Source organism: Apteryx rowi, unplaced genomic scaffold (assembly GCF_003343035.1).
Source record: "Apteryx rowi isolate R43461 unplaced genomic scaffold, aptRow1 scaffold_244, whole genome shotgun sequence".
Taxonomy (NCBI): domain Eukaryota; kingdom Metazoa; phylum Chordata; class Aves; order Apterygiformes; family Apterygidae; genus Apteryx; species Apteryx rowi.
The window spans coordinates 464,001-477,280 of record NW_020448797.1 but is presented as its reverse complement, the minus strand read 5'-3'; the positions used below and the strand labels follow the sequence as shown (position 1 = coordinate 477,280).

The 13,280-nt window shown below is 37.0% G+C and overlaps 1 protein-coding gene across 3 annotated transcripts in view; it reads right to left on the bottom strand.

Annotated features, from left to right (window-relative positions):
* Positions 1-8,834: 8,834 nt before the first annotated feature.
* Positions 8,835-13,280, bottom strand: part of NDFIP2 (Nedd4 family interacting protein 2) — a 48,934-nt gene continuing 44,488 nt past the window's right edge. For 2 of the 3 annotated variants that reach the window (XM_026066591.1, XM_026066595.1), the window contains 2 exons: positions 12,631-12,736; positions 8,835-11,788 (listed from right to left, as the gene is read on the bottom strand). In XM_026066591.1, coding sequence (XP_025922376.1) covers positions 12,633-12,736 — 104 coding nt within the window. In that variant the 3' untranslated portion in view covers positions 8,835-11,788; positions 12,631-12,632. The remainder of the gene's footprint in view (positions 11,789-12,630; positions 12,737-13,280) is intronic. The other variant, XM_026066592.1, reaches the window with a different exon arrangement.

Here is a 13,280-nt window from a genome sequence, read left to right as displayed (position 1 = left end):
GCAATTAAAGACTCCTCGACTCCTTCGGTTTGTCACAGTATGTTTTGGATCACTGCTCTTTTCATGCAGGAGATGAAAATGTTGAGACTTGACCTTTAAATTCACAAGCAAATCCTCCTTAGCTGTAACTGGATCAGTTTCCAGGAGCTGCAGGAGAGAATCTCTGCATTTTCTTAAGTTGTATAGAGACTTGTTCCAAATTTATCTGATTGAGCTCGCAGCTAAGTAAATTTGTGGGATAATGAAAATGGTTTTAAGGTTACGTCCATACTGCTAAATAAAAGAGTCAGGGATTGAATGTAAGCACCAAAGCCCTGATCTTCTGCACTGTTTAGTCATTAGGTCATTCCCTGGCATTTGGACTGCTCTAGCTAAGCTCTCCCCATGACCAAACTTGGATGCAGTTCTGGCAAGTATTTATTCCAGAAGAGGCTCCCAAAACACAACAAGACTGCACCAGGTTTGACTCTTTTTCCTCTACTACTAGCTCAGTCCTCCAACACTCTCTCAGCAGCACTTGTACCCTTGAGCACTCCCACGTATTGCAAACCGTCTGTTTCCTGCTAGAAAGGCATCACTGAGGAAATGCCACATAGCCCACATTTCAGATGCTTTCAATCACAACACAAACACAAGATAATAATTTTATCTTAGGACCAAACAAAAGCTAGGGCCAAGTGATGTGGATGTATGTAGTGTAGATGCAGCCAGTCTGCTCCAGGTCTGCTTGGTCTTAGTAGTATAAGAGGAAGCCACTCTGCACCATGACCTGAGGGCCAAGGATCCCTTTCTGCAACTGTAAAATTAGGTTAATTCATGACAAGCTGTGTAACTTCTGAGCCCTCTCTTGAAAGTGTTTTCTAATAGTTAATGGCTGTCTTGCAGTGGGGTTTGTTACTCTTCATGACATTAAGACTCAGAACTGGTAGAGCTCTTGGCTTCTTGGGAGGAACATGCAAGAATCAAAAGAGCCTGTAGATCTCTGAGTATGAGAGAATTCTCAAAATCTCAAAACCTGTCAATTAATCTTGAAATAACAACCAAAATGCGATTCATAAACTGGATAGACACACTGGGAACATGACAAATTTTGACTAGCACATGGCCACTTTGAACTTTCAGCACACCATACCAGCCTTAGCATGAAAACATACATGGCCATTCACAAGCCATACTTGAAAGGGGCCTGGCCATGGAAATTTCTCTCCTTTCTCTGGTCTTTGCTAAGTAATTAGCCACTCTAATCACAACAATATACCAAAATACTGGGGAAAGGAGTCTCACAGCTCAATAACATGTTTTGTGAAAAAATTCCCCATCTGCATACTTGCTTCATTATGTTCCCCTCAGTTCTTGGAACAGAAGACAGTGAACAGCAGATCCATATTTACTTGTGAAACAAAGTCTGTAGGAAAACAGGATTTCACAAAGCCCAAACCATTTCATTTGAAACACCACAGACTGAAGTTTATTGCCAAATACAAGGCAGGATTCTGAGAGAGCCTGGGGGATTGGCAGCTCTGGAAGTTGTGGTATCAGCCRCAGGACAGATGTGCCCTAAAGGCCAGGGACACTGGGAGCAGTGGCAAATTGCTCAACAGAATTTCAAAGAAGAAAAGTCAGTTCCTGTAAATGAGAAACTTTTCAGCAAGCACCAGTGTGACCAAAAGGTATCATTTTCTTAAGAACCTGCAGGGCACATTTTTAAAAGGTGCTTAAAGATGCAGTTTGCAGTCTAAGTACTTTTCAACACTGATTCAGTTGCCTCAATTTTGGATATACGTCTTTGGATGGAACGAGCATCTTTTGCAGATGCATCTCTTCTTATCTGACTACAGAGTGATCCTTGGTGACTATCTTAGACTAGATGACTACACTTTTAGGTAGATTAAATTAGATTACATGAATTCCACTCCAAGTGATTTAGATACTTAAACCTCAATTCATTTAAAAGCAATTTTTAAGTGAGGCCCAAACAGGACAGACATGCTTGGTGTTGTAATACCTAAAGTTAGTCTGAAACAGGATTCACAGGAGAATACCTAAATTCCCATGTATGGAGCAAGAGGCCTCCTGGTAGCGACAATGTTAGGAACCATTAAGAGAATTCACAGCATCCGGTGCTCTGAGTGCTTAAACAAGCTGGCAGAAAATAGTGGAAGAGGGCCTGACATCCTTTTTTAGGCTTGGAAACATATGCAGTTCATTAGGGATTGGATGTTCTTTCTCTCTCTAAACAAGAGAACTTAAAACACTTTCTCCCCCCTCTTCACTCAATAGTTGAGCAGTTTGCATTGCCACTTAGTAATTGAGACATCTCGGTTCCAGCCTTCCTCATGCCAAAGGCCTGGGATTCATGTGTCAGGAGAGAGTTCAGAGCTCCAGGGTACTGTGGAAGGAGCCACTGTGTACATCTTTTGTTGAAACTAGGTCATTGACAATCATGAATGAGGATAATTAAGCATTGAAACAAGTTGCCCAGAGAGGTTGTGGAATCTCTGCTCTTGGAGGTTTTCAAGACCCAACTAACAGTCCTAAGCAATGTGGTCTGAATTCAGCATTTGGCCCTGCGTTGAACAGAATTCTGCACTAAATGACCTCCTGTGGCCTCTTCCAACCTGAATGACTGACTCAGTGAATGCAGAAATCAATGGTCCAAAGAAAAGCAGGTGAGAGGACACCTAGCTATAGCACTCAAATAGGAGTTGGGATACTCAGAGGAGGAGATTGTATTTTCCTTTACTCTAAACATAGAAACAGCCCTGAGAGTGGGATCTCAATGTCTCCCTGTTGTATATCTGAACAGTACATCTAAGTTCCTGAACCTGGTATTAAATTGTGACATACAGAGCAGTTTGTTACTCTTTTGTCACTATCTCTCCCCCCCCTCCAAAAAAAAAAGAAATCTAATTAACACAGATACTTAAGATGTGCTAAACAGCATGATGCTGACACTCAGGGTGGCCCAAAAGGCATAAGCTTGAGTCTGACTGAACTTGGGTGACCTGAGCTGGAACCAGCCAAGTCAGACCCAAGCTGGTTCCACACTGAAATTTCTGAACGATATTTGCCAGAAGTCCAGATACCAGAGACATACCACAGGAAACCTAGGATGGCTCTGTATGCAGCTAGCTCAGGTACAGAGGGCTTATTAGCTCAGTATCATGACATACAGAGGCAGCTGTACCATTTCCAAACTCAAACCTAAATCAGTAGTCACTGCCACATAGTTGCCGTGACTAAACTGCTGAGTACAGAGCTGGCAGCCAAACAGGACTAGTGCAGGTATCTGTGGCATTCATTGATTCATAATGCAGATAATTCTCAATTATCCAGAGGTAGTTTAACTGCATGGTAATTTTCATTTGAAGGGCTAAACAATTTTGAACTAATTAGGAGCACTAATACTAACAGATTCCACTATATCTGTTTCATAAGCCCTCAATCTGGATAAAATCATATGCACTAGGTGCTTAATCGCTGCTGTAACACAGATATATAATTAGAAACTCTAAAAAAGATGTGGAGCTGGAATGTGCCAAGCACTGTGCAAGGGTTAACGCAGGCCTCAAAGAGACCAGAATAGAAAAAAAACCTGGAGAAATAAAGAAGCAAACATTACCATTCTCACTGCATCTTATACTTGACGGCTGAGAAACAGAAGTAGTAAATCATCTGCTGAAACTTCCCAAGCAAACAAAGCAAAACTTATCAGTTTTACCGTGTTTTAATGCATACCATCTTTCCTCTTGATGTCATTGCAGAAGTGTACGTAAAATAAATTAGTGTACGTAAAATACATTAGGTCACTTTATAGGTATGGGCCACAGATACAGATCAAATTCTATATACAGCACATATATAGCCAGACTATCATCATGAGAAAGAGTTTATAAAAGCCACGGGGAACTAACAACAAACATGCAGCAAATGTTTTGTGTAACATTTACTGACAGCAAACTAAGGAATTATTTCCAAGTTCTTTGAATCTGAAAGTAAAAAGCAAATGAAGAACAATATATCTGCTTTTGAATCAGTTTTCCATATTCTAAAATTATTCATTTTTACTTTATGCTACAGAGCATCAAGTCAAAGCCAAAGGTTCTTCTCTGCATTATGGCTCTTCAAAAGAATTGGGGAAAGCAAGAATTATGCATCAAGCACCACACAGACTTGGCTATGTTATCATATATACCCAGTCTTAAGAACTGCACCCACTTCACAACATCCATTTGTAGAGTCTGATCATGGAAAAAAAATGCAACTGAAGACATTCCTCAAAAAATGGCAGGTGCATAAAATTTCAAGTTACTTCTTTTCACAGGACAGGTACTTTCCTTGACCTACAAAATGATAAATTTTATATGTAGGCCAAATTTTATATGTAGGCTATAGATAGTTAGACAGATGGATAGATAGATAAAACAGATTATACATGTTATCTGTGGGAAGACTAAATACAAATTCATTTGCAAGACTGTGACTGGAAGCACACCCTCTTCTGCTGAGTTTTTATTAATGCTGATGATTTGCAAGGCAAGATCTTGCAGAACTAAAGTTAATTTTACAGGACTGGCTGTGTTGAAAGTCGAAAAGCTGAAAGAAAAATTTTTCTTTTACTTTGTTTAATTTTTTGGGTGTGCTCTCTGGATCAATATGATTCTTAAATTCCTGACAACTCACTGGTCATGAAACCTCCCTAAGTAATTTTTACATTCATAGTTCAAAGAAGCACAGCCTCCTAAGAGCAACCAAATTAAGTGACCAGCATTTAAGAATCCTAACATCCATCCTTTAGTCCTTTACAACCCCCAAAGAAAAAACTTCAAACAAATTAAATGTAAAAATCAAATGAAGTTAGAAGCAAGTGAACAACCACTCCAACAAGAAAAAGTTAACATGCTACTTGAAACTTTTCATTTGCTCAAGTCATGTACGATATTAGACACTATAGAACTGCTGAGTGTTCACACAGATACAGATAGATAATATTTCTAGTAAGCAGAAGTTTCTTTTACAAAGTGCAAATTCTGTAAGCAAAATAGTAGTTCCTAAGAATCCAGTCATGAATCACAGTGCCCCCTGTGTACCAGGTGGTAGTGTCAGTAAGATCAGTAGCAAGTGTTCACAAATATACTGCACCAATTTACCGAACCTTAAAAACTATGCTGGGAACATGATGTTTGTCACTTTCTAAACTGAAGCTTGGGTAGCTACCAAACTGAGTAAGTTAGAGTAACAAAAACAGTAAGTTACCCAACATCACAAGATTTGTGACAAAAACATAGCTGACAACACTGATTTCTGTGTTAATRTAAACTTTGATATTGCAAGATTGAAGGGGCTGCATATGCCATGCAGACTGTATAATTGAAGACAGGGCTGAAAATTACATTCTGCCTGGCAGGGCAGGGAAACAGCCAGAAGCATTTCCCACAGGCCAGGCTGGGCTAACAACTGTTGGCCAAATGCCTCAGCAGGCAGCCATCTGGGACCTCCTTCTCTCTGTCAAAGTGGAGAAGAATTTGCTATTTCAGTAGTTGTCTCCAGAAGGCAAAAGTAATACTAAGGGCAATTTCCACAGAATAAGTATGTATGCAAAAGGGCTTGGGCACAGCCCATGTCAACTGGGGAGAAAGGGAATGATATACACAAACGTGCTCACATCATAGTGCCAGAAACACCTGCTAAATCAGCTGCTGCAAAAGCAGAGTTAAAGGTCCAAGCACTCTTCCTTCCCTTGTTTCTCTCACTTTCTTACTCCTATCAGTAAATCCATGCTTAACGTGCAGTAAAAGAACACAGAGCAATTTCGGTTTGATCCAATGATGGCATGTCTAGAACACACTGCATAGCAACACTCGTGATCCTTATTAAGCAAGGAGTCAAGTACAGACCTGAGCTAAGCAATATGTAACCTATGGAGTCCAACAAGTCACATCAACTTTCAGTCAGATTTCAGAAACATTAAATCTCTCCTGAATGTGTACGCTTAAAATTTTTAACCATGGGATTATACTAATAATATTTCTTGTGTTTAACATGTACCCATGTTACAATGAATACCAACAGAACTGGCATGTGTTCTGAGTTTCCTATTAAAAAAAAAAAAAACCCCACCAACAACAGCAACAAAACTTGACTCCTCAGGAGAAAAATATCAGCACTTCAGAATTCAAAGAAAAGTAATATTATAATTGACTGACTGTAATTTATAAAAGAGATTCCATTTCAGGTAAATATAGCAGTATTTGACTTATCAATTTAATATGCAAAAGTCATTTTTAACCATGGGATTATACTAATAATATTTCTTGTGATCGGAAGTGGGCACTGTTACAATGAATACAAACAGAACTGGCATGTGTTCTGAGTTTCCTATTAAAAAAAAAAAAAAACCCACCAACAACAGCAACAAAACTTGACTCCTCAGGAGAAAAATATCAGCACTTCAGAATTCAAAGAAAAGTAATATTATAATTGACTGACTGTAATTTATAAAAGAGATTCCATTTCAGGTAAATATAGCAGTATTTGACTTATCAATTTAATATGCAAAAGTCATTTCCAATGTTCTGCGTGAGATGATAAGGCTGTCTTCAGAAGTTCATTGCTGTTCTGAGAGGTACAGAGACAAAACTGATCTATCAAATACAATCCCTCATACTTTAAGACTAAAATCTGCCTACAGAGTTTCCAAGAAAGATGCAAGGAATATTGTCAAGTGCAGAAGTTAGCAATTAGAAATTGGTTAAAGAGACTTCAAAAAAGAGCTGACTAGCTGCGCAGTAATCCCAGTGGCACTCCTACTAACAGTTATACCATGACTAGCACTAGTGTTATTCCAATAACACCTCCAGGAAGATCTGCAGACTTCACTCAAACACCTAGTCAACACTAATGGAAAATACATGTAAAACTTCAGAATCTAGCAGTGAGTTCTCATCTGATGAGCTCTCATCTCAGTAGCAGCAGAAGTGGACTTATGATACATTAATGAAAAAAATAAAATATTTATTGAAGCCAGCAATGCAACTGCAATTATATTAAACTAAAATATTCATTTGAAGAACATGTGCAAGTGCAGTTTGCTATATAGTTATTTTACTAATAAACAAATTATGCCAGCAGCAGTCTGTTTCACATGAAACTGGGCATTTGGAACTCACAGTACTACACTAACCTAGCAAATTAAGAAGGATGGGCATCTGTCCGTGCAGGCATGCATAATGAAGAATAAATGAACAACTTGCTGAGTGCACAACAAGGACATAAAGAAAGAAGAAGGGATAATGAAAATGGAAAGGATATGGTAAGTGGAGAAGATACAGAAGGTAAAAGTATCCCGGGAAGTTCAGAGGAAAAAGATGATAATCACAAGAGGAACCTGGGGTGGGTGAAAAAAACACCACAGAACAAACACAATACATGGGACTGGACTGGTTTGTGGGTAGCTGTGCACATATTCTAATCACCTTTTAAGGTAAGTAGGAATTTTTCCCTTGTTGACAAATTGCTATATCCAAGACTAGAGATTAATCATACTCTTCAAAAGTACAAGCAGCAATGGTAAATTCATGTGATGAACTTGCAAGCAAACAATGTTAACAACTGCACAAGAGGACCTAATACAGAATATTATGGGAGAACACTCTCTAAATGTGGAACAGAGTTAAGAGTCTTCTTATGTTAGGATAGCACATTAATAAAACCACCTCCCCACCTGTTGCCATCATCCAATGGGAACGCAGTGGAATCCAGGAAGAGTGGAGTGCTGAAACAAGGTTAAAGGGTTTTACAGGATGAGGATTACATCCATACTCCAGGTGAGACAAAGCGAAGGTTGTCTCCAAGCTGTCTCTCCTCAAAAGAGTCATCTGCACGGGAAAAGTTAGTGATGGATCATTTCCAAAATGTGTTAGTAGAGCTGCAGACTACTTGAATCATATTCAAGATGTCTGTCTTCCTGTGGCGTTCACATCAATGAAAATAGACAAGGAAAACTACAGAATTCATGCAATACATTCAATTCATGCAAGTTACACAAATTAAATGGAATCACCCTCCACCATTTTGCTCCAAACTTCAAAGTTTTATTTGCATTCATACAAAATCTGTTTACAGTCAACTCCACTGTGATACTGGGGTGGGGYGGCGGTGAAGAAAAGGGTGTTTTGTTTTTTTTTCCTCCCCTTCCTCTCCAAGTAAGACACAAAGCAAAGCTGGCCAGGTGTCTCTAAACCACAGAGCCAGCTGCTCCTAACCAAGCTCACAGGAAATAGCAAGGAAAATATGAAGCATTTGACACATCTGGAATAGATTGCACAGTCTTTGAAAACAGTATCCCAATTCCCTTCCTTCTGCTGATGAGATTTCAGGCTACCAAACTGCTGCATCAACTATAGAGGATTAGATAACATGTAAATTTTTAACCCTACATATTCTTTCTGTCTGAAGGAGAATTCTTCCAAGCTAGCCCAGAAAAAAACAAATATCTGGATGAAGCACTCTGTAAAGTGTTAGTGAAGCAAATAGAAATAAATCAACCGGAAGACTGCTAATTTGGGAAAAATTCATACAGTTGGAAAATAGTACTAGCTGACCTTGGTAAATATAGAAAAGGAAATCAATATTGCATGCCTGGCACACTTGTATTAACTCATTAAGAGAAATGTCCTTACAGTATGCTCCAATAAAACATGAGATGAAAAGGAAAAGAGAACAGAAGATTGGTTAGCATCCATTTCGCCAATTTGTTTGTAATTCCATGTTAACACAAATATTGCAGTGTGTAGTTTTCAATGCGAAGTGCAAAAAAACAAAAAGCAGAAGTCTTAATTAGCAAAACAAAGCAATGTTTTATTATTTGCTTCTTTTTCATAAGGACAATGAATGCAAAAGAACATAGAAAAAGAACAGGTAAGTACAGAGGGAAATTCCAATCAGATATTGAACATAATACTGAACTTTTTTTTCCCCCCATAAAAAGCTGAGAAGTGGAGGTGCCCCTTAAGTTAGTCTATAATCACTTTTAATATCTCTGAAAGATTAAGAAAATGAATAATGTGACCAGTTTATATATGCATTTTTAAACATTATAGATACAAAATTGAATACAGCACTAGCTTAATGACAACATAAACCTCATCATTTTTAATGTTAGTAATAAAAAAGCAGAATTCTAATATAAAAAGAAAAAAAACTGGAGGAAAGTATCTGCATCTTTTTCTTCCCCAAAGGTGCAACCAATAAGCAACGTATTTTGCAACTGAGATTCCAGTTGTACAAAGGATTGAGAGATGTATTCTCCTACCTAGGGAGAAGCATAAACTTCACAAACATTTAAGGAAATTCAATGTGCATGAACAGAAGAGAGTACCCCTTAAGAGATGATATTTTTAAGAAAGTAATGGTATAACTTAAATGAGTACAGGGAGAAGTGCAACACAATTTTTCCACTTTCAGAGTCTTAAAAATATGATTCCCCTCCCCATAGATTATTTCCAAAATTACCTTGAATTTAAACTGGTTTATTCTTATGAAATGACAATATATTTACCCTAAACAAACATTGTAAGATACCTGTATGAACTTTTTTTGAGACGACCCTCAAAGCRGATGTTGTGTTTGTACTGAACTCAAGACTTTTAAATAAAGCCAGTGTTTATAAACCAGGGAACGCATGTGCAATACTCTGTTTTAGGAACAAAGGTGCACCTAAAAGGATCCAACTGCAAAATCATGGATTAAGGATATACGGCTGCCCATCCCTGCTAACATGAATAAATATCATCTTTTAACAGGATTATGCATATGAATAAGGACATTCAGGCTCAGGCCAAAACCAGTTAATAGAAATTCATGTGAGCAAACTTAGGATGAGACAATTCAATGCCTTTACATCCAAAATTCTACTTAACAGTAACTATATCCCTAATAGCCATATCAACAACAACAAAAAATATAGGTAGCTCATATGAAGATTAAACATAATTTAGAGAATATGCTGTTACAAAATATATTTTGACTTATTTCCTAAGAAGCAATTTAAACAGTAATTTATGCAGAATTATTTACAGGGGACTCAAAGTGATGTATCAGTTTTAAGCAAACCAGTACATTGGTTTGAATTTGATAAAGTACTGATGAATATAAGTTTGTGATAAGAAGGAACTTCAGGTTTTAGTAAACTTAAGAGTTCTACATAATCATTAGATGAATCTAAATTATATAAAAAATTGTGTCTGATCTGGTTAATCTGAATCATTTGATGCATTCCATTTTTACTCAAACTTCAGCTCAATAAGTCAGTGGTACATACATGCTGTAAAACAAATTACCACATAAATCTTTCAGATATAACAAGCACAGATTAACCAAGTCTGACTATACTTAATCTATACTAACAGATGGTTTGTTCTTACTTCAATACTATCCTCAAAGCACATATGCAAATGTGCTGAAAGAAAAGGCAGTAATTATAAATATTTACTAGAATGACCAGAACTGGCACTTGACCATAAACCATCCTGTCATTCATTTCTGAAGCTGTATCTTCACTAATTTGTCTTCTGCTTTTAGTAGTCTTCTATCCTATTAACTTGGAGAGTTACAGATCATCTGGAAATTTCACACTGGTATAGGAAAGGAATGTCTGTTCGATGCAGTCTGGAGATAAAAAAAGAATTGTACTTCAGTTCATCGGAGTGATTAGCTATAAGCAACACTGCTAACTGAGATAAGAACTAGAAGCAGTAAAAAGCAGCTTCCCCTCCCCCTGACCCTGCTATGTCAGGATGGCAGAAGAAAGTGAATGCTGTATTATTATTTTCTCAAAGTTACATTCCGAAAGAACACTTGCGAATATTTTATAATTTTAGAGGTAACATTTGTTATTTCATAAAATTAATAGTCACTGGACAGGACTTATCTGTCTGCATAAAAACAAAGTCATTTAAGCTTGGTAGAAATTAATTTGAACTTCTTGTTTACATTTAATACTTAAGATACTTCAAATAATAATATTTAGGCATCCAGCTCTCTAAGGAGACTCCACAAATCTTGTCAGCCCATACAGCACAGGGATGAGAAATGCTTTAGCTAAAGGACCAATTCAGAAGCCACTGAAGTCAGATGGGACAACTCATTAACTTCAGTTGATACTGAATAAGGCATTAGCATCTTGTCCTAAAGCAGAATTTTAACTCCAAGAGATCAAAGAATCACAGACTGCATCATCATACATTCTCATTAATCTCTTCAAGCTTCAGTTTGCAAATACCAGTTAGTCCCAACAGTTATGTTTAAAGTCATATTTTTTTTTATTATACTGAAAGCTAACATTTAGATAAATACATATATGTTTTCATGCAGTCTCTACCAATTTCCTTATTCTGAAGAGGTCACTGTATTGCTAAGAAAATGAAAGCTATGTTACTGCTGTAAAAAGGAAATGCTGCAATGTAGACACCAGTTTAGGCTGATTACTAAAAGGCAACATAATTCTGTTATTTAACACTTGAACTTACTGCATAGTTTTGACAAAATGGCACAGAGTAAAAGCATATTACATTATAGTTATGTTCACTTAACAGTTTTATTCCATGATCAAAAACATTACAGTATAGCGCAAGTATTGAGTTTCCATATTTATCATTAGCCATTTGTTTAAACGTATATCACTGTCTTAAATAAAAGGAACCATCCTTTCTAGGTAAACACTGTCTCAGTTTTTTTCAAACTTCCAATAACGTGTTGCTGGTAACTTCGCATTGATCCTTTGGCCAATCTTGAAAAAAAAGAAGTTAAGAAAATTTGCTTTATTACAGTAAACATAGCTTCTCAGTTAAGCCAAATATATCATTTAAGCATTTTAAGTAAATTGCAGAGTAATGAAGATGCTACAGTACTCGTTTGTGGATTGAAATTTATCTAGTCATGCAGTAAGGTAAAAAAGCTTAATACTAACGAGACCGCTACTTTAAGTTACATAGTGAAGTCCAACAGATCCACCTAATGGATAAAAAGAATAAAAATAAATAAATAAATAAAGCGTGGATATGTGCCAGACTGATTAGTCAGCCTCCTGAAGGCTATATAAAGCACACTGTTGAATACGCAATAATCATCCTTGTACATGACTATCTTAAGACAGTCATGTAAAGAGAGGCAATACTTATCTATTGTTTGCATGTTGAGACCCATGTTAATCAGATTCAATATGCAGGCAGATCAGTGCTTCCTAACTTGCTGACAACACGCTGACTACTAAAGCCAGTTTCCCTACATAAAGGACAGTATCCAGACGGGCAGCAGATACTGTTTCTTGCTTAGGAAGAATAACAGGTTTTACTGCGTTTTCGTTTCTCAACTTTAGTTCCAGGGAGGACTGGGAGTAGCAATGAGGAAACAGGTTTACTTTCAACTGCACAATTTCAAGATATTCTAGGTATTTCCAAGCACATATAGAACATAGGCAACATTCATGACAGATCTTTGGAAACTATGCAACAGTAAGAAATTCTTGCTTCATGACTGAAGTTTGAAATTTTTTTGATATAAATATTTAATTTTGCTTCTCAGAGTTTTCCTGGGAGAGATAAGATTATCTCATCACTAAAAACTGCTTACCTTTAGTACAAGAAAAAAAATCTTGTCCTATGAGCAGCTGCCATACTTTCAGACATATTTCTGACTTTAAGATAATTGACAAATCCTCGAAAGAACAGGAGGAGTCCTGAAAATGTCAGAAATGCACAAAATGAAGTATATCAACATGTCAAAGTACACAATAAGCTATATTAATTTTTATCAAAATAATTTTTAAAAGCCCGGTTATATAAAACACAGTCAGCAAGGCCTGTATGCATTATTCACAAACAAGTTCAAGAGGCAAGTGTTCTGCTTTTAGCTTATAGGTATGATAGATATATCCTTACGGAAGGCTTTTCAGAAATTTTACACTCATTCTGGGTTCAATTATCACCCACTAAAAGGATTACGTGAAAGATGTTTAAAAAAGAATACATGCTCTAAAAAATAAACGCATACTATTTTCAAGAATTTATTTCGAGAATTTTTAGAAGTTACTACTGTGTTAGAAGACTGCCTGAACCCCAAGTGTACTTCAGAAATGTTTAAGATCATAAATGTATTGCCAATGAAGGACAAAAAAAAGAAACAAGACAGTACTGAGTGTTCCAGCACCAAACCAGTAACAAATTATAGTAGCTGATGGCTTGAGATTTAGCCATCCAGTAAAATGCACTTGTCCTAATGGA